This window comes from Oncorhynchus mykiss, chromosome 27 (genome assembly GCF_057628025.1).
Source record: "Oncorhynchus mykiss isolate SJ-2025 chromosome 27, ASM5762802v1, whole genome shotgun sequence".
Classification (NCBI taxonomy): Eukaryota; Metazoa; Chordata; class Actinopteri; order Salmoniformes; family Salmonidae; genus Oncorhynchus; species Oncorhynchus mykiss.
Window position 1 is genome coordinate 50,652,777 of NC_143048.1, and position 27,056 is coordinate 50,679,832.

At 46.5% G+C, this 27,056-nt stretch overlaps 1 protein-coding gene across 2 annotated transcripts in view; it reads right to left on the reverse strand.

The window, feature by feature from the left end:
* The window catches only part of arhgap42b (Rho GTPase activating protein 42b), a 219,094-nt gene that overhangs the window by 25,815 nt on the left and 166,223 nt on the right, over positions 1 to 27,056 (reverse strand). For both annotated transcript variants that reach the window (XM_036965194.2, XM_036965192.2), the window contains 6 exons: positions 20,585 to 20,669; positions 20,234 to 20,292; positions 16,080 to 16,185; positions 15,647 to 15,806; positions 15,011 to 15,161; positions 11,646 to 12,251 (listed from right to left, as the gene is read on the reverse strand). In XM_036965194.2, the coding sequence (XP_036821089.1) occupies positions 11,646 to 12,251; positions 15,011 to 15,161; positions 15,647 to 15,806; positions 16,080 to 16,185; positions 20,234 to 20,292; positions 20,585 to 20,669 (1,167 nt within the window). The remainder of the gene's footprint in view (positions 1 to 11,645; positions 12,252 to 15,010; positions 15,162 to 15,646; positions 15,807 to 16,079; positions 16,186 to 20,233; positions 20,293 to 20,584; positions 20,670 to 27,056) is intronic.

Here is a 27,056-nt window from a genome sequence, read left to right on the forward strand (position 1 = left end):
CTACTACATTACTATAGGTCCTGTCTACTACACTACTATAGGTCCAAGGTTTTAACTGCCCTAGTAGGGTGCCATTTGGGACACAGCCAAGCACTAGACTGTCAAAGAAAGGTTTATCATATTGATCACGATGAGTATTCAATGGGAACACGATGAGTACAGTAATAACGTAGGACCTCTGTCTCTGTTGTGAAGAGAATATGAATAGTTTTCCTTTGCTTTGGAATTTCATTTTTGTAAAAGTTTTTTAAGAGGACAGAAAAACGAATCTTAGTGACTGCAAGCATGAATCCTCATGAGTCAAAGGAAGGTGAAGAGAATGGAATGCTATAAAGGCGTTTTTTAAATAGTACTATTGCTAATGGTAATAGCATGTGAGGCTTGAAGATTTGATGATATTACTGCAGGCAAAACACTTGAAGGAATAATGGAAAACAAAACTGTGAAAGAAGTCAAAACCTCTGTATCTCAACGGAGGAATATATAATTTCTACAGAGATATGTCCTGCTTCAAAGAGTCATAGAGGGGCCACACTCGAGAACATTCTAAAAAAAAGATTCAACATCAGCCGATTAAAGTCGTTGACATATAGTTGCACATGATCAAAGGCTACATGTTAGCTGTTTCCATGACATAACCTGGCACATTTAGCCCTATGCTAACCTCACCAGGGTGGCACTGATTATTTCCTGTAACAAATTCTGCATCAAAGATCTTAAACTTTTTTTTATCCACAAACCAATGACATTGGTTAAAATAGGTCACCAGAGGAATATACACTGCTCAATAAAATAAAGGGAACACTAAAAAAAACACATCCTAGATCTGAATGAATGAAATATTCTTATTAAATACTTTTTTCTTTACATAGTTGAATGTGCTGACAACAAAATCACACAAAAATGATCAATGGAAATCAAATTGATCAACCCATGGAGGTCTGGATTTGGAGTCACACTCAAAATTTAAGTGGAAAACCACACTACAGGCTGATCCAACTTTGATGTAATGTCCTTAAAACAAGTCAAAATGAGGCTCAGTAGTGTGTGTGGCGTCCACGTGCCTGTATGACCTCCCTACAACGCCTGGGCATGCTCCTGATGAGGTGGCGGATGGTCTCCTGAGGGATCTCCTCCCAGACCTGGACTAAAGTATCCGCCAACTCCTGGACAGTCTGTGGTGCAACGTGGCGTTGGTGGATGGAGCGAGACATGATGTCCCAGATGTGCTCAATTGGATTCAGGTCTGGGGAACGGGCGGGCCAGTCCATAGCAGCAATGCCTTCCTCTTGCAGGAACTGCTGACACACTCCAGCCACATGAGGTCTAGCATTGTCTTGCATTAGGAGGAACCCACGGCCAACCGCACCAGCATATGGTCTCACAAGGGGTCTGAGGATCTCATCTCGGTACCTAATGGCAGTCAGGCTACCTCTGGCGAGCACATGGAGGGCTGTGCGGCCCCCCCAAAGAAATGCCACCCCACACCATAACTGACCCTCCGCCAAACCGGTCATGCTGGAGGATGTTGCAGGCAGCAGAACGTTCTCCACGGCGTCTCCAGACTGTCACGTCTGTCACATGTGCTCAGTGTGAACCTGCACTACCTGAGCCACTTGTGTGGGTTGTAGACTCCGTCTCATGCTAAACTAGAGTGAAAGCACCGCCAGCATTCAAAAGTGACCAAAACATCAGCCAGGAAGCATAGGAACTGAGAAGTGGTCTGTGGTCACCACCTGCAGAACCACTCCTTTATTGGGGGTGTCTTGCTAATTGCCTATAATTTCCACCTGTTGTCTATTCCATTTGCACAACAGCATGTGAAATTTATTGTCAACCAGTGTTGCTTCCTAAGTGGTCAGTTTGATTTCACAGAAGTGTGATTGACTTGGAGTTACATTGTGTTGTTTAAGTGTTCCCTTAATTTTTTTGAGCAGTGTATTTAAACCTCCAGATTAAAGGTTTACTTGTGTTCCTCTTTACTTGGTCTGCCTCAAGCCAATATTGCATGACCATCGCATCCTTGACTTAGGCTACTTATTAATGTTACATTTCACATATATGACAAAATCCCATGTTTTTGTTATGCATTTCACAATTCACATAAATCATTGTGCTTTTACAGAAAAAATATAGAGGTCTATACAACATTTAATTTTAGTCTACAAGGTCAAAAATAAAGTTGAAGAGCCTTATGTACTGGTGTCAGCTAGCTGTTATGTACCGTAACCACCTTGACTGTCCTGGTGTCAGCTAGCTGTTATGTACCGTAACCACCTTGACTGTCCTGGTGTCAGCTAGCTGTTATGTACCGTAACCACCTTGACTGTCCTGGTGTCAGCTAGCTGTTATGTACCGTAACCACCTTGACTGTCCTGGTGTCAGCTAGCTGTTATGTACCGTAACCACCTTGACTGTCCTGGTGTCAGCTAGCTGTTATGTACCTTAACCACCTTGACTTTCTTAGTTGCAAACACTAAAGCGCTTGACTCAAAAATGACAGCGCATTTGAGCCATGGGTTCGAGCCCCATCGCCTCAGGCTTTTTTGTTAAGGAAAAATCAGTTCACTGACTGTCCTCGATGCTCTATTCAAAAAAGACATATGTGACAAAGTGGTTTTTGGTTTAACAGTAACGTTAAACTATGCTGTTATTAGGCATGTTGGTCCTACGTAGAATACGAATCATTAAAGACGCAATCAGCAGTAGAAACAATAACAAAGCGACCTCACCACCCCTGGTTCGGTTATCAGCTGGGGCTGGAGAAATGTAATCACTCTCAAATTCATAGACTGAGCTATGGATGCAAGGATTGACCATCCATGATATCATAATTAAAACCATGTTTTGAGGCTATACAGTGTTTGTTTACATTTACTTTGTTTATAAACATTGGGGTCTGATGGGGTTGAACTAAGCTCACGAGGCATTTCCAAGTTATATTGTTCAAGAATCAATGGGTATATATTTTTAATTTATAAGTCCAAATTGATCTTGCGAGACATTGATTCAGCTTTGATCCTAATCTGTTTCACCTTTCTTTGTGAGTGTCTCCACACCCCTCCAGGTGTTGCCCATCTTCCCCATTATCCCCTGTGTATTCTCTGTTTGTCTGTTGCCAGTTCGTCTTGTTTGTTCAAGTCAACCAGCGTTTTGTGTCTTCGCTCCTGCTTTTTCCAGTCTCTCTTTTCTCGCCACCCTGGTTTCGACCCTAAGCCTGCCTGCTGACCTGTACCTTTGCCCCCCTCTGGTGTACTGACCTCTGCCTTACCCTGGCCCTGCCTAGCATCCGGTACTGTTGCCCCACCTCTGGTGTACTGACCTCTGCCTGACCCCTGCCTTGACCTGTCTATCGTCTGCCCCTGTTGGGATATTCAACTATTGTTTATTCAACGTGGTCTGCATCTGGGTCTTACCTTCCTGATAGTATGAACTGGCCATGACTGACCCTGGCCATGACAAACCCACCTAAGTTTGTTTTATTCATTGCTTTAGCACACTCTGCCAACCCGGATGTCCTAGCTGTGTCTGAATCCTGGCTTAGGAAGACCACCAAAAATTCTGAAATTTTCATCCCTAACTACAACATTTTCAGACAAGATAGAACGGCCAAAGGGGGCGGTGTTGCAATCTACTGCAAAGATAGCCTGCAGAATTCTGTTCTACTATCCAGGTCTGTACCCAAACAATTTGAACTTCTACTTTTAAAAATCCACCTCCCTAAAAACAAGTCTCTCACCGTTGCCGCCTGATATAGACCACCCTCTGCCCCAGCTGTGCTCTGGACACCATATGTGAACTGATTACCTCCCATCTACTGTATCTCCAGAGCTCGTGCTGCTAGGCGACCTAAACTGGAACATGCTTAACACCCCAGCCATCCTACAATCTAAGCTTGATGCCCTCAATCTCACACAAATGATCAATGAACCTACCAGGTACCACCTTAAAGCCATAAACACGGGCACCCTCATATATGTTTTCAACCAAGATCTCAGCGATCACTGCCTCATTGCCTGCATCCGTAATGGGTCAGCGGTCAAACAACCTCCACTCATCACTGTCAAACGCTCCCTGAAACACTTCAGAGAGCAGGCCTTTCTAATCGAGCTGGCCGGGGTATCCTGGAAGGATATTGATCTCATCCCGTCAGTTGAGGATGCCAGGTTATTTTTTTTAAATGCCTTCCTCACCATCTTAAATAAGCATGCCCTATTCAAGAGATTTAGAACCAGGAACAGATATAGCCCTTGGTTCTCTCCAGACCTGACTGCCCTTAACCAACACAAAAACATCCTATGGCGTTCTGCATTAGCATCGAACAGCCCCCGTGATATGCAACTTTTCAGGGAAGCTAGAAACCAATAGACACAGGCAGTTAGTAATGCCAAAGCTAGCTTTTTCAAAACATTTTTTTTTTGCTTCCTGCAACACAAACTCAAAAAAGTTCTGGGACACTGTAAAGTCCATGGAGAATAAGAACACCTCCTCCCAGCTGCCCTCTGCTCTGAGACTAGGAAACACTGTCACCACCGATAAATCCACTATAATTGAGAATTTCAATAAGCATTTTTCTAAGGCTGGGCATGCTTTCCACCTGGCTACCCCTACCCCGGTCAACAGCACTGCACCCCCCACAGCAACTCGCCCAAGCCTTCCCCATTTCTCCTTCTCCCAAATCCAGTCAGCCGATGTTCTGAAAGAGTTGCAAAATCTGGACTCCAACAAATCAGCCGGGCTAAACAATCTGGACCCTTTCTTTCTAAAATGATCTGCCAAAATTGTTGCCACCCTTATTACTAGCCTGTTCAACCTCTCTTTCGTGTCGTCTGAGATTCCCAAAGATTGGAAAGCAGCTGCGGTCATCCCCCTCTTCAAAGGGGGGGCACTCTTGACCCAAACTGCTACAGACCTATATCTATCATACCCTGTCTTCGAAAGCCAAGTCAACAAACAGATTACCGACCATTTCGAATCCCACCATACCTTCTCCGCTATGCAATCTGGTTTCAGAGCTGGTCATGGGTGCAACTCAGCCACGCTCAAGGTCCTAAATTATATCATAACCGCCATCGATAAGAAACAATACCGTGCAGACGTATTCATGGACCAAGGCTTTCGACTCTGTCAATCACCACATCCTCATCGGCAGACTCGATAGCCTTGGTTTCTCAAATGATTGCCTCGGCTGGTTCACCAACTACTTCTCTGATAGAGTTCAGTGTGTCAAATCAGAGGGTCTGTGGTCCGGGCCTCTGGCAGTCTCTATGGGAGTGCCACAGGGTTCAATTCTTGGACCGACTCTCTTCTCTGTATACATCAATGATGTCGCTCTTGCTGCTGGTGAGTCTCTGATCCACCTCTACGCAGACGACACCATTCTGTATACTTCTGGCCCTTCTTTGGACACTGTGTTAACAACCCTCCAGGCGAGCTTCAATGCCATACAACTCTCCTTCCGTGGCCTCCAATTGCTCTTAAATACAAGTAAAACTAAATGCATGCCCTTCAACCGATCGCTGCCTACACCTGCCCGCCTGTCCAACATCACTACTCTGGACGGCTCTGACTTAGAATATGCAAACAATTATAAATACCTAGGTGTCTGGTTAGACTGTAAACTCTCCTTACAGACTCACATCAAACATATCCAATCCGAAGTTAAATCTAGAATTGGCTTCCTATTTCGCAACAAAGCATCCTTCACTCATGCTGCCAAACATACCCTTGTAAAACTGACCATCCTACCAATCCTCGACTTCGGCGATGTCATTTACAAAATAGCTTCCAATACCCTACTCAATAAATTGGATGCAGTCTATCACAGTGCCATCCGTTTTGTCACCAAAGCCCCATATACTACCCACCACTGCGACCTGTATGCTCTCGTTGGCTGGCCCTCACTTCATACTCGTCGCCAAACCCACTGGCTCCAGGTCATCTACAAGACCCTGCTAGGTAAAGTCCCCCCTTACCTCAGCTCACTGGTCACTATAGCAGCACCCACCTGTAGCATGCGCTCCAGCAGGTATATCTCTCTGTTCACCCCCAAAACCAATTCTTCCTTTGGCCGCCTCTCCTTCCAGTTCTCTGCTGCCAATGACTGGAACGAACTACAACAATCTCTGAAACTGGAAACACTTATCTCCCTCACTAGCTTTAAGCACCAGCTGTCAGAGCAGCTCATAGATTACTGCACCTGTACATAGCCCACCTATAATTTAGCCCAAACAACTACCCCTTCCCTACTGTATTTATGTATTTATTTTGCTCTTTTGCACCCCATTATTTCTATCTCTACTTTGCACATTCTTCCACTGCATATCTACCATTCCAGTATTTTACTTGCTATATTGTATTTACTTTGCCATCATGGCCTTTTTTTTGCTTTTACCTCACTTATCTCACCTCACTTGCTCACATTGTATATAGACATATTTTTCTACTGTATTATTGACTGTATGTTTGTTTTACTCCATGTGTTATTGGATGTGTCGAACTGCTTTGCCTTATTTTGGCCAGCTCGCAATTGTAAATGAGAACTTGTTCTCAACTTGCCTAGCTGGTTAAATAAAGGTGAACGATATATATTTTAAAAGGAGCCTCCATTGGTAGGCACAAGGTATTGCTTCGTGGGCTGATGGAGGGGTCCAAACGTTGGCCGAGCGCCATGACAGGGAGTTGGAGCTGCTGGAACAATTCCGTGCATTGACTACCGGGGGCTCAATGACATCACTGTTAAGAACCGTTACCTGCTACCACTCATCTCCTCGGCCGTCGAGCCGCTCCAGGGGGCCACTGTGTTCTTCAAGCTGGATCTATGTAACGCCTACCACCTGGTGCAGATATGAGATGGGGACGAGTGGAAGACCGCCTTCAACACGGCCAGCGGCCACTACGAATATCCGGTCATGCCCTTTGGACTCACCAACTCCCCTGCCGTGTTCCAGGCTCTGGTGAATGACGTTCTCCGTGACATGCTGAACCAGTTCGTCTTGGTCTACATTGATGACTTCGTCTTCTCCCGCTTCCCCCAAGAACACATGCTCCATGTCCGGCAGGTTCTCCAGCACCTTCTGGAGAACCAGTTGTTCATTAAGGTGGAAAAGTGTGAATTCCATCGCTCCATCATTCCCTTTCTGGACTACATCATCTCTGCTGGGAGCATCAAGGTGAAAAGTGTAAGTGGTGGTGGATTGGCCACAGCCTACATCCAGGGTGCAGCTGCAACGCTTCTTGGGGTTCGTCAACTGTTATTGTTGCTTTATCTGGGGTTATCATCACCCTTGGCTTCTCCCCTGTCTGTCCTCAACTCTACCAAGGACCTTAAACCCCGCTTCACCACGGCTCCGATCCTGTTTCATCTGGACCCTTCTCGTCAGTTCGTGGTGGAGAACGTTACTTCGGATTTCGGAGTGGGGGCTGTTCTGTCCCAACGTTCTGCCCTGGAACCTAAGCTGCATCCCTGCGCCTTCTTCTTCTACCGCCTTACCGCCAAGGAGAGAAATTACGATGTGGAGAATCGGGAGCTTCTCGCAATGGCAATGGAGGAATGGAGGCACTGGCTCGAAGGGACGGAACATCCGTTCATTGTGTGGACCAACCACAAAAACCTGGAGATTCTCCACACCGCCAAGTGTCTCAACTCCAGGTAGGAGAGATGGGCCGTGCTGTTTACCCGGTTGAACTTTTCCCTCTCCTACTGGCCGGGGGCAAAGAACGTCAAGCCGGATGCCCTGTCTCGCTGCTATAACCCCAAGGTTACCACCCCAGAGCCTGAGACCATCCTTCCCTCCTCGTGCCTGGCAATGGCACTCAGCTGGAGTATCAGGAAACAGGTCCGGGAGGCGCAGTGGTCCAAGCCGAACTCTGCTAACCAGATGTTCGTGCCTGACGCTGTCTGGTCTGTGGTCCTGGAGCAGGCCCATTCCTCCAGGCTCGCCTTCGTGCGACAACACCTTTGGTGGCCTACCATGGTTCTGGACGTCGCCGCCTTTGTCACTGCTTGCACAGTCTTTGCACGGAACAAGACCCCTCGACAACTCCGGCTGGTCTCCTTCAACCTCTGCCCATCCATCATCGCCCCTGGTCTCACATCTCCCTGGACTTTGTCACGGGTCTCCCCCAGTATGATGGCAACCTGGTCGTGGTGGATCGCTTTTCTAAGCCTGCCCACTTCCTTCCTCTCCCCAAGTTACCCTCTACCAAGGAGATGGCTCAGCTCATGGTGCAGCACATCTTCTGGATCCATGGACTGCCCGTGGACATGGTCTCTGACTGCGGCCCTCAGTTCTCGTCCCGGTTCTGGACGGCGTTCAGCACCCTCATAGGGTCGTCGTCCAGCCTGTCCTCCGGTTTCCAACCCCAGTCTAACGACCAGTCGGAGAGAGCCAACCAGGACCTTGAGACCACCCTGCACTGTCTGGTATCCACCAACCCCACCACCTGGAGTCAGCAACTGGCGTGGGTGGAATACGCCCGCAACATCCTTCCCTGCTCTGCCACGGGCCTATTACCGTTTGAGTGTTCCCAGGGGTATCAGCCCCCGCTCTTCCCTGCTCTGCCATGGGCCTATTACCGTTTGAGTGTTCCCAGGGGTATCAGCCTCCGCTCTTCCCTGCTCTGCCACGGGCCTATTACCGTTTGAGTGTTCCCAGGGGTATCAGCCCCCGCTCTTCTGTGCTCTGCCATGGGCCTATTACCGTTTGAGTGTTCCCAGGGGTATCAGCCTCCGCTCTTCCCTGCTCTGCCATGGGCCTATTACCGTTTGAGTGTTCCCAGGGGTATCAGTCCCCGCTCTTCTGTGCTCTGCCATGGGCCTATTACCGTTTGAGTGTTCCCAGGGGTATCAGCCCCCGCTCTTCCCTGAGCAGGAAGAGAAGAGTTCGGCATACCTTCTGCCCAGATGTTTGTCCGGTCGGCCCTCCTCAAGACCACCTCCAGGTATCGACAACAAGTGGATCGCCATCGGACCCCGGCTCCCCGATATCGTCTCGGGTAGAAGGTATGGCTATCCACCCGGGATCTGCCCCTCCCGGTGGAATCCAATAAACTCTCCCCACGGTTTATTGTCCCGTTCCCCATCTCCAAGATTATTAGCCCCTCTGCTGTTCATCTTCTGTTGCCCCGTACCTTTCATGTGTCCAGTGTCAAACCCATGTTTCACAGCCCTTTGCAACCCGTTTCTACCTTACCCTGACCCTGAGCCTGCCTGCCGTCCGGTACCAATGTCCCACCTCTGGTTTACTGACCCCTGCCTGCCTTGACCTGTCTATTGTCTGCCCCTGTTGGAATATTAAACTATTGTTTATTCGATGTGGTCTGCATCTGGGTCTTACCCTCATACCTGATAAGGAGCACCATTGTGAGAAGTGGCAGAGTGTCACTCCGGCACCAGCGGCTCCACACCTCTGTGTAGTAGTAGCCTATGTGTCGGTCTGTAAGAGGGACTCCAAGAAGCTTCTCATTAAATATATTTGTAATTTACAAGGTTTTGGCTATACTTGACTTTCCAACACACTATCACAATAAATATAATTATATATTATATTATAATAACGAAAAAACTATATCTCACCTGGGATTCAAACTTGCCGCAAATGGCAGGCTGGCTAACTTTGAGCTATTCATCCAGTCCTGAGACCCTAGCAAAACTTGGCTTTTAATTGACCTGACTTTCATTTATCTCCATATCCAGCCCTTATATTTAACCTCATAATGAAGTGTTGTACAAGTAGAACACAAAACTATTTGACATGAACAGTTGCATTCATCAGTTTTATTGACAAACGTCAACAACAACAAAAATAAAGACTGACAAAGCAAAAACATGATAAAAATGAATTTACATGAATGCTTTAAGTACAAAAATGGTTTGCTCAGTGGGAAATGAATATCCAACTAGTCAGTGACAACTGTGGGGAGTTCGGAACTTGTGAAAGCAGCTATTTGAGCTTATTATCGACACTTTGTCCTGGGATTTCCTATGATCTAAGTAGAAGAACGTCTTTCCTTCTAACGACTCTTGTGTAGCTTGTGTGCGTCATAGAGCAAAACGTGCGTGTTTGTGAGAGTCTCAGCTTTTCATAGATCGCTTTTAATAGTGTGTAGCTCAAACCATTCTGGCTATACAGCCGTTTTTGTAAAGAAAAAAGACCCAGCCCGAGGCCCTTCAGGATCTGTTCTTGTCTCACAAACACCGCTCCAGCTTAGCCCCCATTAAACGGATGCAGAAGAAATAGACAAATCCAATGAAACAACCCAAAATTCTGTAGCTCAAACACACAATGTTAAAAAAGTCTTAAATAACACCAGAGCAACGGTGGGACTCATTGGATTAACATTTCTTGCACGTTTTAGTAACTTGGAATAGCAGATCGTGGCTTTGTTTTAAGGACAGTTCCATGAACAAGTGTTGGATCACGTCCAACAACGTTTCCGATTTTAAATGCCTGATACAGATTTAACCAGATATAATCACGGTTAGTATGGAGGAGTCAGGTTACAAGAAGTCAGGTTACAAGGAGTCAGGTTACAAGGAGTCAGGTTACAAGAAGTCAGGTTACAAGAAGTCAGGTTACAAGGAGTCAGGTTACAATGAGCCAGGTTACAAGGAGTCAGGTTACAAGGAGTCAGGTTAAAAGGAGTCAAGTTACAAGGAGCCAGGTTTCAGGGAGCCAGATTACAAGGAGTCAGGTTACAAGGAGCCAGGTTACAATGATCCAGGTTACAAGGAGTCAGGTTACAAGGAGTCAGGTTTCAGGGAGCCAGGTTACAAGGAGTCAGGATTCAGGGAGTCAGGTTAAAAGGAGTCAGGTTACAAGGAGTCAGGTTACAAGGAGCCAGGTTACAAGGAGTCAGGTTACAAGGAGCCAGGTTACAAGGAGTCAGGTTACAAGGAGTCAGGTTACAAGGAGCCAGGTTACAAGGAGTCAGGTTTCAGGTAGTCAGGTTACAAGGAGCCAGGTTACAAGGAGTCAGGTTTCAGGTAGTCAGGTTAAAAGGAGTCAGATTACAAGGGGTCAGGTTTCAGGGAGTCAGGTTAAAAGGAGTCAGGTTACAAGGAGTCAGGTTAAAAGGAGTCAAGTTACAAGGAGCCAGGTTTCAGGGAACCAGATTACAAGGAGTCAGGTTACAAGGAGTCAGGTTACAAGGAGCCAGGTTACAATGATCCAGGTTACAAGGAGTCAGGTTACAAGGAGTCAGGTTTCAGGGAGCCAGGTTACAAGGAGTCAGGTTACAAGGAGCCAGGTTACAAGGAGTCAGGTTATAAGGAGTCAGGTTACAAGGAGCCAGGTTACAAGGAGTCAGGTTTCAGGTAGTCAGGTTACAATGAGCCAGGTTACAAGGAGTCAGGTTTCAGGTAGTCAGGTTAAAAGGAGTCAGATTACAAGGGGTCAGGTTACAAGGAGTCAGGTTACAAGGAATCAGGTTACAAGGAGCCAGGTTACAAGGAGCCAGGTTACAAGGAGTCAGGTTACAGTATTTAATCAGAACAGCTAACATGTAGTCTTTGATCATGTGCAACTTGGCCAATGATTTTAATTTGCTGATACTTAAACTTAAACTAAAACGTAAACTTTTCTAATGTTTCGCAAGTATGGCCCCACAGAGATTTGATTTGCAGAGATATGTTGGACTCTTACCTTCAGATATATACAGTGACCTGAGAGAGGGAGCGGCTGAGCGGTTCAGCTGGGTCAGTTGGGTCACGGGCACCGGCCGGAGATCCGTCTGGGAGTGGGGGGCTTTCTTCGGGCCGATGGACCCCCTGGGTGTAGCTGTGGTGCTGGTTGAGGACAGACTCAGAGCATCTCCCTCCGACTCCCCGTCTGTCCTCCCTGTCTCCACGTCTTCCCTGGAGCTAGACTCTGGGCTGCTGAGGCAGGATGGGACGCTTCCCTTCCCTGGCCCGTTGGAAGAGAGCTGTGAGGGGGAGCGACGGAGACCCAGTGTTGGGCCCTGACCCATCTCCTGCCCCATACTGGTCCCCTGACCCATCTCCTGCCCCAGGCTGGTCCCCTGACCCATCCCCTGCTTCAGGCTGGTACCCTGACCCATCCCCAGCCACTGGCTCGTCCCCTGCCCCATCCCCAGCCACAGGCCAGGGGGATGGGAAGCCTTGTCTTTGGGCTGGTGGTGGGAGGAAGTGCCAGTGGTCTTGGAGGAGCTGTTCTGCTCAGAGGAGTGGGAGGAGAGGGACTCCATGCTTCCCAAGGGGGTGCTGCCTGGACTGCTGCTGAACGTGTCACCTGTACAAGGACCAGAGAGCAGGAACACACAGCATCATTAAAACCTGCTGAACGGGTCACCTGTTACAAGGACCAGGAACACACAGCATCATTAAAACCTGATGAACGGGTCACCTGTTACAAGGACCAGGAACACACAGCATCATTAAAACCTGATGAACGGGTCACCTGTTACAAGTACCAGGAACAGACAGAGTCACTAAAACCTGCTGAATGTGTCACATGTTACAAGGACCAGGAACACACAGCGTCATTAAAACCTGATGAACGGGTCACCTGTTACAAGGACCAGGAGCACACAGCGGCACCCTGTTCCCTATATAGTGCACTACTTTTGACCAGGAACCTATGGCACCCTGTTCCCTATATAGTGCACTACTTTTGACCAGGAACCTATGGCACACTGTTCCCTATATAGTGCATTACTTTTGACCAGGGACCTATGGCACCCTGTTCCCTATATAGTGCACTACTTTTGACCAGGGACCTATGGCACCCTGTTCCCTATATAGTGCACTACTTTTGACCAGGAACCTATGGCACACTGTTCCCTATATAGTGCACTACTTTTGACCAGGGACCTATGGCACCCTGTTCCCTATATAGTGCATTACTTTTGACCAGGGACCTATGGGCCATTTGGGATGCAGACAGTATTATTACTACTGTGGCTAAATGTAGTAGCACCACCACTACAGAAACTAAGAGAATAGAGTTACTGGCTACATCCTGGGATGTTTTGTATTCTCTGATGGTGCCCTGGTAGATGAAGAGATAATATATTAATTAACAGCTCATATGTCATGAATGCTGCAGCAGGTCAGATTAGCTAGCAGAGTGATATGACCCCCTATTCCAGGGGAATATGTCATGAATGCTGCAGCAAGTCAGATTAGCTAGAAGAGTGACATGACCCCCTATTCCAGGGGAATATTTAATGAATGCTGCAGCAGGCCAGATTAGCTAGCAGAGTGACATGACCCCCTATTCCAGGGGAATATGTAATGAATGCTGCAGCAGGCCAGATTAGCTAGCAGAGTGACATGACACCCTATTCCAGGGGAATATGTAATGAATGCTGCAGCAAGTCAGATTAGCTAGCAGAGTGATATGACCCCCTATTCCAGGGGAATATTTAATGAATGCTGCAGCAAGTCAGATTAGCTAGAAGAGTGATATGACCCCCTATTCCAGGGGAATATGTAATGAATGCTGCAGCAGGCCAGATTAGCTAGCAGAGTGATATGACCCCCTATTCCAGGGGAATATTTAATGAATGCTGCAGCAGGCCAGATTAGCTAGAAGAGTGATATGACCCCCTATTCCAGGGGAATATGTAATGAATGCTGCAGCAGGTCAGATTAGCTAGAAGAGTGATATGACCCCCTATTCCAGGGGAATATGTAATGAATGCTGCAGCAGGTCAGATTAGCTAGAAGAGTGATATGACCCCCTATTCCAGGGGAATATTTAATGAATGCTGCAGCAGGCCAGATTAGCTAGCAGAGTGATATGACCCCCTATTCCAGGGGAATATGTAATGAATGCTGCAGCAGGCCAAATTAGCTAGCAGAGTGACATGACACCCTATTCCAGGGGAATATGTAATGAATGCTGCAGCAGGCCAGATTAGCTAGCAGAGTGATATGACCCCCTATTCCAGGGGAATATGTAATGAATGCTGCAGCAGGCCAGATTAGCTAGCAGAGTGATATGACCCCCTATTCCAGGGGAATATGTAATGAATGCTGCAGCAGGTCAGATTAGCTAGCAGAGTGACATGACACCCTATTCCAGGGGAATATGTCATGAATGCTGCAGCAGGCCAGATTAGCTAGCAGAATGACATGACACCCTATTCCAGGGGAATATGTAATGAATGCTGCAGCAGGCCAGATTAGCTAGCAGAACGACATGACACCCTATTCCAGGGGAATATGTAATGAATGCTGCAGCAGGCCAGATTAGCTAGCAGAGTGACATGACACCCTATTCCAGGAGAATATGTAATGAATGCTGCAGCAGGCCAGATTAGCTAGCAGAGTGACATGACACCCTATTCCAGGGGAATATGTAATGAATGCTGCAGCAGGCTAGATTAGCTAGCAGAGTGACATGACACCCTATTCCAGGGGAATATGTAATGAATGCTGCAGCAGGCCAGATTAGCTAGCAGAGTGATATGACACCCTATTCCAGGGGAATATGTAATGAATGCTGCAGCAGGCCAGATTAGCTAGCAGAGTGATATGACCCCCTATTCCAGGGGAATATGTAATGAATGCTGCAGCAGGCCAGATTAGCTAGCAGAGTGACATGACACCCTATTCCAGGGGAATATGTAATGAATGCTGCAGCAGGCCAGATTAGCTAGCAGAGTGATATGACCCCCTATTCCAGGGGAATATGTAATGAATGCTGCAGCAGGCCAGATTAGCTAGCAGAGTGACATGACACCCTATTCCAGGGGAATATGTAATGAATGCTGCAGCAGGTCAGATTAGCTAGAAGAGTGACATGACCCCCTATTCCAGGGGTATTCAAATATGACCCTATGTGATCCGCACTGCTGCTAGCGTTTTGTTCTACCACATCATGAATTCCACTCACCTTGTGTCCCAGGTCTAAATCAGTCTCTGATAAGAAGGTGCATATCTGATGCATATCTGAATGCTATAGGTTTACAGGCCTACAGGGAATATGGTATCATTCGATATGCAACAATTGCCTGCAGTGCTAGGGATAGGTGTAGGACTCACTGTCAGCGTCTGCAAGGCACAGTGTTGGGGTGTAGATGCTGCGAGGCTTCCTAGGGCCTGTGGACAGGCAGATGGCCCTGCTCCTGCGTGAGCTTGGTCGGGATTGGGGCTGGGGCAGAGGTACGTTGGGGTCTGGAGGCTGGTGGAAGATCTGGAGAGGGGAGAGAGACAAATTGTTTTATTAACTGAGCATGACAGTGGTATATAACTAGCTAGGGTCTGGGGAGTTTCCTGCTTAGGTCACATGGTCAGACATATACCTAAATACCTAAAAACCCCTACTATAGGCCCAAGACATGACACACACCTAAATACCTAAAAACTCCTACTATAGGCCCAAGTCATGACACATACGTAAATACCTAAAAACTCCTACTATAGGCCCAAGACATGACACATACGTAAATACCTAAAAACTCCTACTATAGGCCCAAGACATGACACATACGTAAATACCTAAAAACTCCTACTATAGGCCCAAGACATGACACATACCTAAATACCTAAAAACTCCTACTATAGGCCCAAGACATGACACATACGTATACCCAGGACCAGGAGCGCTACCAGCAAACAAAATATTTTTACAGGCTCAATATTTCAGTCTGATTTCAAAGAAACCAGAAACTCTCTTGCCTTGTCAAAGTTCTCGATGAGAATCTCCACCACGATGTTCTGGAATTTAATGTTCATCATGGCGGCCACCGTCTCCTCCTGTGACCTCATCAACGTGGGCCCGAAGATCACGCCCAGGTTGGACACCGTCATCAGGTTGAACTGGCTGTGGGTGGACACTCTGTGGGGCAGGAGACAGACAGATCAGACAGGATGGTATAAGGTTTCAATATCACACTACATTATTGATGCCCCCGCGTGAACAAACATCGAACACAATGTTTTCATTTGAGTCACTTAGCAGATTCTCTTATCCAGAGAGACTTAGTTAGAGTGCATTCATCTTAAAGGTAGCAGGACCTTCAGATTGTGAGACTGATGGATGAAGTGTGACATCTTCCTACACAATAGATTTACGATGTGATTTTAGACTGGTCAGTTAGGAGAGACCTACGTGACGAGGTGTTTGATCAGTAGCTCCATCATCTCCTTGTTCCTTTCAGGCAGCTTATGGACCAAGGCATGGACGGCCCTAACCCTGTAGTTCTGGTCTTCACACTCTGGGGAGGGGGGAGGGGGAGAGGGGGGAGGACGGGGGAGGAGGGGGAGAGGCGGAGAAGGGGAAGAAGGGGGAGGAGGGGGAGGAGGGGGAGAGGCGGAGAAGGGGGAGAAGGGGGAGGAGGGGGTGGAGATGGGGGATGAGGGGGGAGATTGGGGAGGAGGGGGGAGATGGGGGAGATGGGGGAGAAGGGGGAGATTGGGGACAGAGTCATGATAAACACACTGACAGCTTCATGGCTGCTTGTTTTTGATTACATGCTCATGTTTTTCCATGTAACATGCAAAACAATCTATCGTCAAAATATCTTAAATTCTTAAATTCAATTGTAGACTATTTCTAAATTGACTGAAACATTTTTTTTTGTTGTATGTTGCAATTTAGAACAAAACAAAAACACACAAAAAAATACAAAAAAGCACAGCTGACAGACAAATGAAGTGAGTCGTGGGACAAGAAGAGAGCGACAGTTACACAACAGTCAGAATTCCTAGTCAGCGTTCCTGGTCAGCGTTCTTGGTCAGCGGTCCTAGTTAGCGTTCCTAGTCAGCGTTCCTGGTCAGCGTTCCTAGTCAGCGATCCTGGTCAGCGTTCTTGGTCAGCGTTCCTGGTTAGCGTTCCTAGTCAGCGTTCCTGGTCAGTGTTCTTGGTCAGCGTTCCTAGTCAGCATTCCTAGTCAGCGTTCCTGGTCAGCGATCTTGGTCAGCGGTCCTGGTCAGCGGTCCTGGTCAGCGGTCCTAGTCAGCGTTCCTAGATAGCGGTCCTGGTCAGCGTTCCTAGTCAGCATTCCTAGATAGCGGTCCTGGTCAGCGTTCCTGGTCAGCGATCTTGCTCAGCGGTCCTGGTCAGCGGTCCTAGTCAGCGTTCCTAGATAGCGGTCCTGGTCAGCGTTCCTAGTCAGCGTTCATAGTCAGCGTTCCCAGTTAGTGTTCCTAGTCAGCGTTCCTAGTTAGTGTTCCTAGTCAGCGTTCCCAGTCAGCGTTCCTAGTCAGCGTTCCTAGATAGCGGTCCTGGTCAGCGTTCCTAGTCAGTGTTCCTAGTCAGCGTTCCCAGTTAGTGTTCCTAGTCAGCGTTCCTATTCAGCGTTCCCAGTCAGCGTTCCTAGTCAGCGTTCCTAGTCAGCGTTCCTAGTCAGCGTTCCCAGTCAGCATTCCTAGTCAGCGTTCCTAGTCAGCGTTCCTAGTCAGTGTTCCCAGTCAGTGTTCCCAGTCAGCGTTCCCAGTCAGCGTTCCTAGTCAGCGTTCCTAGTCAGAGTTCCTAGTCAGTGTTCTTAGTCAGTGTTCCCAGTCAGTGTTCCCAGTCAGCGTTCCTAGTCAGCGTTCCCAGTCAGTGTTCCCAGTCAGCGTTCCTAGTCAGCATTCCTAGATAGCAGTCCTGGTCAGCGTTCCTAGTCAGCGTTCCTAGTCAGCGTTCCCAGTCAGCATTCCTAGTCAGCGTTCCTGGTCAGCGTTCCTAGTCAGCGTTCCTAGTCAGCGTTCTTAGTCAGTGTTCCCAGTCAGTGTTCCCAGTCAGTGTTCCCAGTCAGTGTTCCTAGTCAGCGCTCCTAGTTAGTGTTCCTACTCAGCGTTCTTAGTCAGCGTTCCTAGTCAGTGTTCCTAGTCAGCGTTCCTAGTCAGTGTTCCTAGTCAGCGTTCTTAGTTAGTGTTCCTAGTCAGCGTTCCTAGTCAGCGGTCCTAGTCAGCGTTCCCAGTCAGCGTTCCTAGATAGCGGTCCTGGTCAGCGTTCCTAGTCAGCGGTCCTAGCCAGCGTTCCCAGTCAGCGTTCCTAGTCAGCATTCCTAGTCAGCGTTTCCAGTCAGCATTCCTAGTCAGCGTTCCTAGTCAGCGTTCTTAGTCAGTGTTCCCAGTCAGTGTTCCCAGTCAGTGTTCCTAGTCAGCATTCCTAGTTAGTGTTCCTACTCAGCATTCCTAGTCAGCGTTCCTAGTCAGCGTTTCTAGTCAGCGTTCCTAGTCAGCGTTCCTAGTTAGTGTTCCTAGTCAGCGTTACTAGTCAGCATTCCTAGTCAGCGTTCCTAGTCAGCGTTTCTAGTCAGCGTTCCTAGTTAGTGTTCCTAGTCAGCATTCCTAGTCAGCGTTCCTAGTCAGCGTTCCTAGTCAGCGTTCCTAGTCAATGTTCCTAGTCAGTGTTCCCAGTCAGTGTTCCCAGTCAGTGTTCCCAGTCAGTGTTCCTAGTCAGCATTAATAGAGAAATCTGCTGGAGGAGTTGGTCCTGAAAAAACTAATATTTTCCAAGTTAATGGTGTTAATGATTTCCGTTATCCATCAGGGCTAAGGTAAGGGTTAGGGCAAGGTAAGGGTAAGGGTTAGGGCTAAAGAAAGGGCTAGGGCAAGGTAAGGGTTAGGGCTAAGGTAAGGGTTAGGGCTAAGGTAAGGGTTACGGCTAAGGTAAGGGTTAGGGCTAAAGAAAGGGTTAGGGTTAAGGTTAGGGTTAGGGCTAAAGAAAGGATTAGGGTTATGGCTAAGGTAAGGGTTAGGGCTAAGGAAAGGGCTAGGGCAAGGTAAGGGTTAGGGCTAAGGTAAGGGTTAGGGCTAAGGAAGGGTTAGGGCTAAAGTAAGGGTTAGGGCTAAGGAAAGGGCTAGGGCAAGGTAAGGGTTAGGGCTAAGGTAAGGGTTAGGGCTAAGGAAAGGGTTAGGGCTAAGGTAAGGGTTAGGACTAAGGAAAGGGCTAGGGCAAGGTAAGGGTTAGGGGCTAAGGTAAGGGTTAGGGCTAAGGAAAGGGTTAGGGCTAAGGTAAGGGTTAGGGCTAAGGAAAGGGCTAGGGCAAGGTAAGGGTTAGGGCTAAGGTAAGGGTTAGGGCTAAGGTAAGGGTTAGGGCTAAGGTAAGGGTTAGGGCAAGGTAAGGGTTAGGGTTAGGGCTAAAGAAAGGGCTAGGGCAAGGTAAGGGTTAAGGCTTAAGGCTAAGGTAAGGGTTAGGGCTAAGGTAAGGGTTAGGGCTAAGGAAAGGGTTAGGGCTAAGGTAAGGGTAAGGGCGAAGGTAAGGGTTAGGGCTAAGGAAAGGGTTATGGCTAAGGTAAGGGTTAGGGCAAGGTAAGGGTTAGGGCTAAGGTAAGGGTTAGGGCTAAGGTAAGGGTTAGGGCTAAGGTAAGGGTTAGGGCTAAGGTAAGGGTTAAGGCTAAGGTAAGGGTTAGGGCTAAGGTAAGGGTTAGGGCTAAGGAAAGGGTTAGGGCTAAGGTAAGGGTAAGGGCAAGGTAAGGGTTAGGGCTAAGGTAAGGGTTAGGGCTAAGGAGTGGGTTAGGGCTAAGGTAAGGGTTAGGGGCTAAGGTAAGGGTTAGGGGCTAAGGTAAGGGTTAGGGCTAAGGTAAGGGTTAGAGCTAAGGTAAGGGTTAGGGCTAAGGTAAGGGTTAGGGCTAAGGTAAGGGTTAGGGCTAAGGAAAGGGTTATAGGGCTAAGGTAAGGGTTAGGGCTAAGGTAAGCGTTAGGGTTATGGCTAAGGTAAGGGTTAGGGTCAGGGTTAAGGTAAGGGTTAGGGTTAAGGTAAGGGTTAGGGTCAGGGTTAAGGTAAGGGTTAAGGTAGGGGTTAGGGTCAGGGTTAAGGTAAGGGTTAGGGTCAGGGTTAAGGTAAGGGTTAGGGTCAGGGTTAAGGTAAGGGTTAGGGTTAAGGTAAGGGTTAGGTAAGGGTTAGGGTCAAGGTTAAGGTAAGGGTTAAGGTAAGGGTTAGGGTCAGGGTTAAGGTAAGGGTTAAGGTAAGGGTTAAGGTAAGGGTTAGGGTCAGGGTTAAGGTAAGGGTTAGGGTCAGGGTTAAGGTAAGGGTTAGGGTCAGGGTTAAGGTAAGGGTTAGGGTCAGGGTTAAGGTAAGGGTTAGGGTTAAGGTAAGGGTTAGGTAAGGGTTAGGGTCAAGGTTAAGGTAAGGGTTAAGGTCAGGGTTAGGGTCAGGGTTAAGGTAAGGGTTAAGGTAAGGGTTAGGGTAAGGGTTAGGGTTAAGGTAAGGGTTAGGTAAGGGTTAAGGTAAGTGTTAAGGTAAGGGTTAGGGTCAGGGTTAGGGTCAGGGTTTGGTTAGTGGTTTTGCAGGTCAGCTGTGTGCTGATAATCTCTCCCCATTGTATTACTTACTGACGGCCATGATGAAGTCTTTGTGGAGCTTAAAGGTCAGCAGAGGCTCAGAGAGACACCTGGTGGATGAAAAGGGAACATGAAGAGAAGGAGGGAGACAGCGTACGTCTCAACTATTCACTCTTTTCCCAGCATTAACAATGGTGAAAACTCCCTCCAGATAACGCTTACACCAACCGCTTACACTGGTTGACCAAGGATGGGAGGGTTTCAGGAAGGCATTAAGCAATGTCATGATGATTCCTAGCCAGGGAGGAGCAGGGAGCAACTGGTAGGGCAACATGACCTCAGCTAATTCACTAGGTCCATGCATATCTCTGTGTGTGTGTGTGCGTGTATGTGTGTGTGTACCTGAGGTAATTCTTCAGGCCGCTGGTGATGGTCTTGTTGTCCCAGGTGTCTGGGTCCAGGTTCATATCAACTGGAGCCTTGGTTGCTACGGGATACAAAACAACAACACAACCATTTACACAATTACACTGTACCTGACTGACCTGTTCCAGAACACAGCTCAGTAGTGGATTTAAAGTATACAGTGTGACTTTTCTGATAAATTCTTTGAGGGGTTTGTAAAGCATCTACGTAGGTCTATGGGTTAGTATATATACACACTATAGACTCACTAGACTATATACACACTCAGACTACTATGTTTAGTAAGGCATCTACGTCGGTCTATGGGTTATGAAGGGTTTGTAAAGTATCTACGTAGGTCTATGGGTCTACGTAGGTCTATGGGTTATGAATGGTTTGTAAAGCATCTACGTAGGTTTATGGGTCTACGTAGGTCTATGGGTTATGAAGGGTTTGTAAAGCATATACGTAGGTCTATGGGTTATGAATGGTTTGTAAAGCATCTACGTAGGTTTATGGGTTATGAAGGGTTTGTAAGGCATCTACGTAGGTCTATGGGTTATGAAGGGTTTGTAAGGCATCTACGTAGGTCTATGGGTCTACGTAGGTCTATGGGTTATGAGGGGTTTGTAAGGCATCTACGTAGGTCTATGGGTTGTGAATGGTTTGTCTATGTCTATGGGTTATAAAGGGTTTGTAAGGCATCTACGTAGGTCTATGGGTCTACGTAGGTTTATGGGTTATGAAGGGTTTGTAAAGCATCTACGTAGGTCTATGGGTTATGAATGGTTTGTAAAGCATCTACGTAGGTCTATGGGTTATGAGGGGTTTGTAAGGCATCTACCTAGGTCTATGGGTTATGAATGGTTTGTAAAGGATCTACGTAGGTCTATGGGTTATGAGGGGTTTGTAAAGCATCTACGTAGGTCTATGGGTTATGAATGGTTTGTAAAGCATCTACGTAGGTTTATGGGTCTACGTAGGTCTATGGGTTATGAAGGGTTTGTAAAGCATCTACGTAGGTCTATGGGTTATGAATGGTTTGTAAAGCATCTACGTAGGTTTATGGGTTATGAAGGGTTTGTAAGGCATCTATGTAGGTCTATGGGTTATGAAGGGATTGTAAGGCATCTACGTAGGTCTATGGGTCTACGTAGGTCTATGGGTTATGAGGGGTTTGTAAGGCATCTACGTAGGTCTATGGGTTATGAATGGTTTGTAAAGCATCTACGTAGATCTATGGGTTATGAGGGGTTTGTAAAGCATCTACGTAGGTCTATGGGTTATGAAGGGTTTGTAAAGCATCTACGTAGGTTTATGGGTCTACGTAGGTCTATGGGTTATGAAGGGTTTGTAAAGCATCTACGTAGGTCTATGGGTTATGAAGGGTTTGTAAAGCATCTACGTAGGTCTATGGGTTATGAAGGGTTTGTAAAGCATCTACGTAGGTCTATGGGTCTACGTAGGTTTATGGGTTATGAAGGGTTTGTAAGGCATCTACGTAGGTCTATGGGTCTACGTAGGTTTATGGGTTATGAAGGGTTTGTAAGACATCTACGTAGGTTTGTGGGTCTACATAGGTTTATGGGTTATGAAGGGTTTGTAAGGCATCTACGTAGGTCTATGGGTCTACGTAGGTTTATGGGTTATGAAGGGTTTGTAAAGCATCTACGTAGGTCTATGGGTTATGAATGGTTTGTAAAGCATCTACGTAGGTCTATGGGTTATGAGGGGTTTGTAAAGCATCTACGTAGGTCTATGGGTTATGAAGGGTTTGTAAAGCATCTACGTAGGTTTATGGGTCTACGTAGGTCTATGGGTTATGAAGGGTTTGTAAAGCATCTACGTAGGTCTATGGGTTATGAAGGGTTTGTAAAGCATCTACGTAGGTCTATGGGTCTACGTAGGTTTATGGGTTATGAAGGGTTTGCAAGGCATCTACGTAGGTCTATGGGTCTACGTAGGTTTATGGGTTATGAAGGGTTTGTAAGGCATCTACGTAGGTCTATGGGTCTACGTAGGTTGATGGGTTATGAAGGGTTTGTAAGGCATCTACGTAGGTCTATGGGTCTACGTAGGTCTATGGGTTATGAAGGGTTTGTAAGGCATCTACGTAGGTCTATGGGTCTACGTAGGTCTATGGGTTATGAAGGGTTTGTAAGGCATCTACGTAGGTCTATGGGTCTACGTAGGTCTATGGGTTATGAAGGGTTTGTAAAGCATCCACGTAGGTCTATGGGTTATGAAGGGTTTGTAAGGCATCTACGTAGGTCTATGGGTTATGAAGGGTTTGTAAGGCATCTACGTAGGTCTATGGGTTATGAAGGGTTTGTAAAGCATCTACGTAGGTTTATGGGTCTACGTAGGTCTATGGGTTATGAAGGGTTTGTAAAGCATCTACGTAGGTCTATGGGTTATGAAGGGTTTGTAAAGCATCTACGTAGGTCTATGGGTCTATGTAGGTCTATGGGTTATGAAGGGTTTGTAAAGCATCTACTTCGGTCTATGGGTTATGAATGGTTTGTAAAGCATCTACGTAGGTTTATGGGTTATGAAGGGTTTGTAAGGCATCTACGTAGGTCTATGGGTTATGAATGGTTTGTAAAGCATATACGTAGGTCTATGGGTTATGAGGGGTTTGTAAAGCATCTACGTAGGTCTATGGGTCTACATAGGTTTATGGGTTATGAAGGGTTTGTAAGGCATCTACGTAGGTCTATGGGTCTACGTAGGTTTATGGGTTATGAAGGGTTTGTAAGGCATCTACGTAGGTCTATGGGTCTACGTAGGTTTATGGGTTATGAAGGGTTTGTAAGGCATCTACATAGGTCTATGGGTCTACATAGGTTTATGGGTTATGAAGGGTTTGTAAGGCATCTACGTAGGTCTATGGGTCTATGGGTTATGAAGGGTTTGTAAAGCATCTACGTAGGTCTATGGGTTATGAATGGTTTGTAAAGCATCTACGTAGGTCTATGGGTTATGAGGGGTTTGTAAGGCATCTACGTAGGTCTATGGGTTATGAATGGTTTGTAAAGCATCTACGTAGGTCTATGGGCTATGAGGGGTTTGTAAAGCATCTACGTAGGTCTATGGGTTATGAAGGGTTTGTAAAGCATCTACGTAGGTTTATGGGTCTACGTAGGTCTATGGGTTATGAAGGGTTTGTAAAGCATCTACGTAGGTCTATGGGTTATGAATGGTTTGTAAAGCATCTACGTAGGTTTATGGGTTATGAAGGGTTTGTAAGGCATCTATGTAGGTCTATGGGTTATGAAGCGTTTGTAAGGCATCTACGTAGGTCTATGGGTCTACGTAGGTCTATGGGTTATGAGGGGTTTGTAAGGCATCTACGTAGGTCTATGGGTTATGAATGGTTTGTAAAGCATCTACGTAGGTTTATGGGTCTATGTAGGTCTATGGGTTATGAAGGGTTTGTAAAGCATCTACGTAGGTCTATGGGTTATGAAGGGTTTGTAAAGCATCTACGTAGGTCTATGGGTTATGAAGGGTTTGTAAAGCATCTACGTAGGTCTATGGGTCTACGTAGGTTTATGGGTTATGAAGGGTTTGTAAGGCATCTACGTAGGTCTATGGGTCTACATAGGTTTATGGGTTATGAAGGGTTTGTAAGGCATCTACGTAGGTCTATGGGTCTACGTAGGTTTATGGGTTATGAAGGGTTTGTAAAGCATCTACGTAGGTCTATGGGTTATGAATGGTTTGTAAAGCATCTACGTAGGTCTATGGGTTATGAAGGGTTTGTAAAGCATCTACGTAGGTCTATGGGTTATGAAGGGTTTGTAAAGCATCTACGTAGGTCTATGGGTCTACGTAGGTTTATGGGTTATGAAGGGTTTGCAAGGCATCTACGTAGGTCTATGGGTCTACGTAGGTTTATGGGTTATGAAGGGTTTGTAAGGCATCTACGTAGGTCTATGGGTCTACGTAGGTTGATGGGTTATGAAGGGTTTGTAAGGCATCTACGTAGGTCTATGGGTCTACGTAGGTCTATGGGTTATGAAGGGTTTGTAAGGCATCTACGTAGGTCTATGGGTCTACGTAGGTCTATGGGTTATGAAGGGTTTGTAAGGCATCTACGTAGGTCTATGGGTCTACGTAGGTCTATGGGTTATGAAGGGTTTGTAAAGCATCCACGTAGGTCTATGGGTTATGAAGGGTTTGTAAGGCATCTACGTAGGTCTATGGGTTATGAAGGGTTTGTAAGGCATCTACGTAGGTCTATGGGTTATGAAGGGTTTGTAAAGCATCTACGTAGGTTTATGGGTCTACGTAGGTCTATGGGTTATGAAGGGTTTGTAAAGCATCTACGTAGGTCTATGGGTTATGAATGGTTTGTAAAGCATCTACGTAGATCTATGGGTTATGAGGGGTTTGTAAAGCATCTACGTAGGTCTATGGGTTATGAAGGGTTTGTAAAGCATCTACGTAGGTTTATGGGTCTACGTAGGTCTATGGGTTATGAAGGGTTTGTAAAGCATCTACGTAGGTCTATGGGTTATGAAGGGTTTGTAAAGCATCTACGTAGGTCTATGGGTTATGAAGGGTTTGTAAAGCATCTACGTAGGTCTATGGGTCTACGTAGGTTTATGGGTTATGAAGGGTTTGTAAGACATCTACGTAGGTTTGTGGGTCTACATAGGTTTATGGGTTATGAAGGGTTTGTAAGGCATCTACGTAGGTCTATGGGTCTACGTAGGTTTATGGGTTATGAAGGGTTTGTAAAGCATCTACGTAGGTCTATGGGTTATGAATGGTTTGTAAAGCATCTACGTAGGTCTATGGGTTATGAGGGGTTTGTAAAGCATCTACGTAGGTCTATGGGTTATGAAGGGTTTGTAAAGCATCTACGTAGGTTTATGGGTCTACGTAGGTCTATGGGTTATGAAGGGTTTGCAAGGCATCTACGTAGGTCTATGGGTCTACGTAGGTTTATGGGTTATGAAGGGTTTGTAAGGCATCTACGTAGGTCTATGGGTCTACGTAGGTTGATGGGTTATGAAGGGTTTGTAAGGCATCTACGTAGGTCTATGGGTCTACGTAGGTCTATGGGTTATGAAGGGTTTGTAAGGCATCTACGTAGGTCTATGGGTCTACGTAGGTCTATGGGTTATGAAGGGTTTGTAAGGCATCTACGTAGGTCTATGGGTCTACGTAGGTCTATGGGTTATGAAGGGTTTGTAAAGCATCCACGTAGGTCTATGGGTTATGAAGGGTTTGTAAGGCATCTACGTAGGTCTATGGGTTATGAAGGGTTTGTAAGGCATCTACGTAGGTCTATGGGTTATGAAGGGTTTGTAAAGCATCTACGTAGGTTTATGGGTCTACGTAGGTCTATGGGTTATGAAGGGTTTGTAAAGCATCTACGTAGGTCTATGGGTTATGAATGGTTTGTAAAGCATCTACGTAGATCTATGGGTTATGAGGGGTTTGTAAAGCATCTACGTAGGTCTATGGGTTATGAAGGGTTTGTAAAGCATCTACGTAGGTTTATGGGTCTACGTAGGTCTATGGGTTATGAAGGGTTTGTAAAGCATCTACGTAGGTCTATGGGTTATGAAGGGTTTGTAAAGCATCTACGTAGGTCTATGGGTTATGAAGGGTTTGTAAAGCATCTACGTAGGTCTATGGGTCTACGTAGGTTTATGGGTTATGAAGGGTTTGTAAGACATCTACGTAGGTTTGTGGGTCTACATAGGTTTATGGGTTATGAAGGGTTTGTAAGGCATCTACGTAGGTCTATGGGTCTACGTAGGTTTATGGGTTATGAAGGGTTTGTAAAGCATCTACGTAGGTCTATGGGTTATGAATGGTTTGTAAAGCATCTACGTAGGTCTATGGGTTATGAGGGGTTTGTAAAGCATCTACGTAGGTCTATGGGTTATGAAGGGTTTGTAAAGCATCTACGTAGGTTTATGGGTCTACGTAGGTCTATGGGTTATGAAGGGTTTGTAAAGCATCTACGTAGGTCTATGGGTTATGAAGGGTTTGTAAAGCATCTACGTAGGTCTATGGGTCTACGTAGGTTTATGGGTTATGAAGGGTTTGCAAGGCATCTACGTAGGTCTATGGGTCTACGTAGGTTTATGGGTTATGAAGGGTTTGTAAGGCATCTACGTAGGTCTATGGGTCTACGTAGGTTGATGGGTTATGAAGGGTTTGTAAGGCATCTACGTAGGTCTATGGGTCTACGTAGGTCTATGGGTTATGAAGGGTTTGTAAGGCATCTACGTAGGTCTATGGGTCTACGTAGGTCTATGGGTTATGAAGGGTTTGTAAGGCATCTACGTAGGTCTATGGGTCTACGTAGGTCTATGGGTTATGAAGGGTTTGTAAAGCATCCACGTAGGTCTATGGGTTATGAAGGGTTTGTAAGGCATCTACGTAGGTCTATGGGTTATGAAGGGTTTGTAAGGCATCTACGTAGGTCTATGGGTTATGAAGGGTT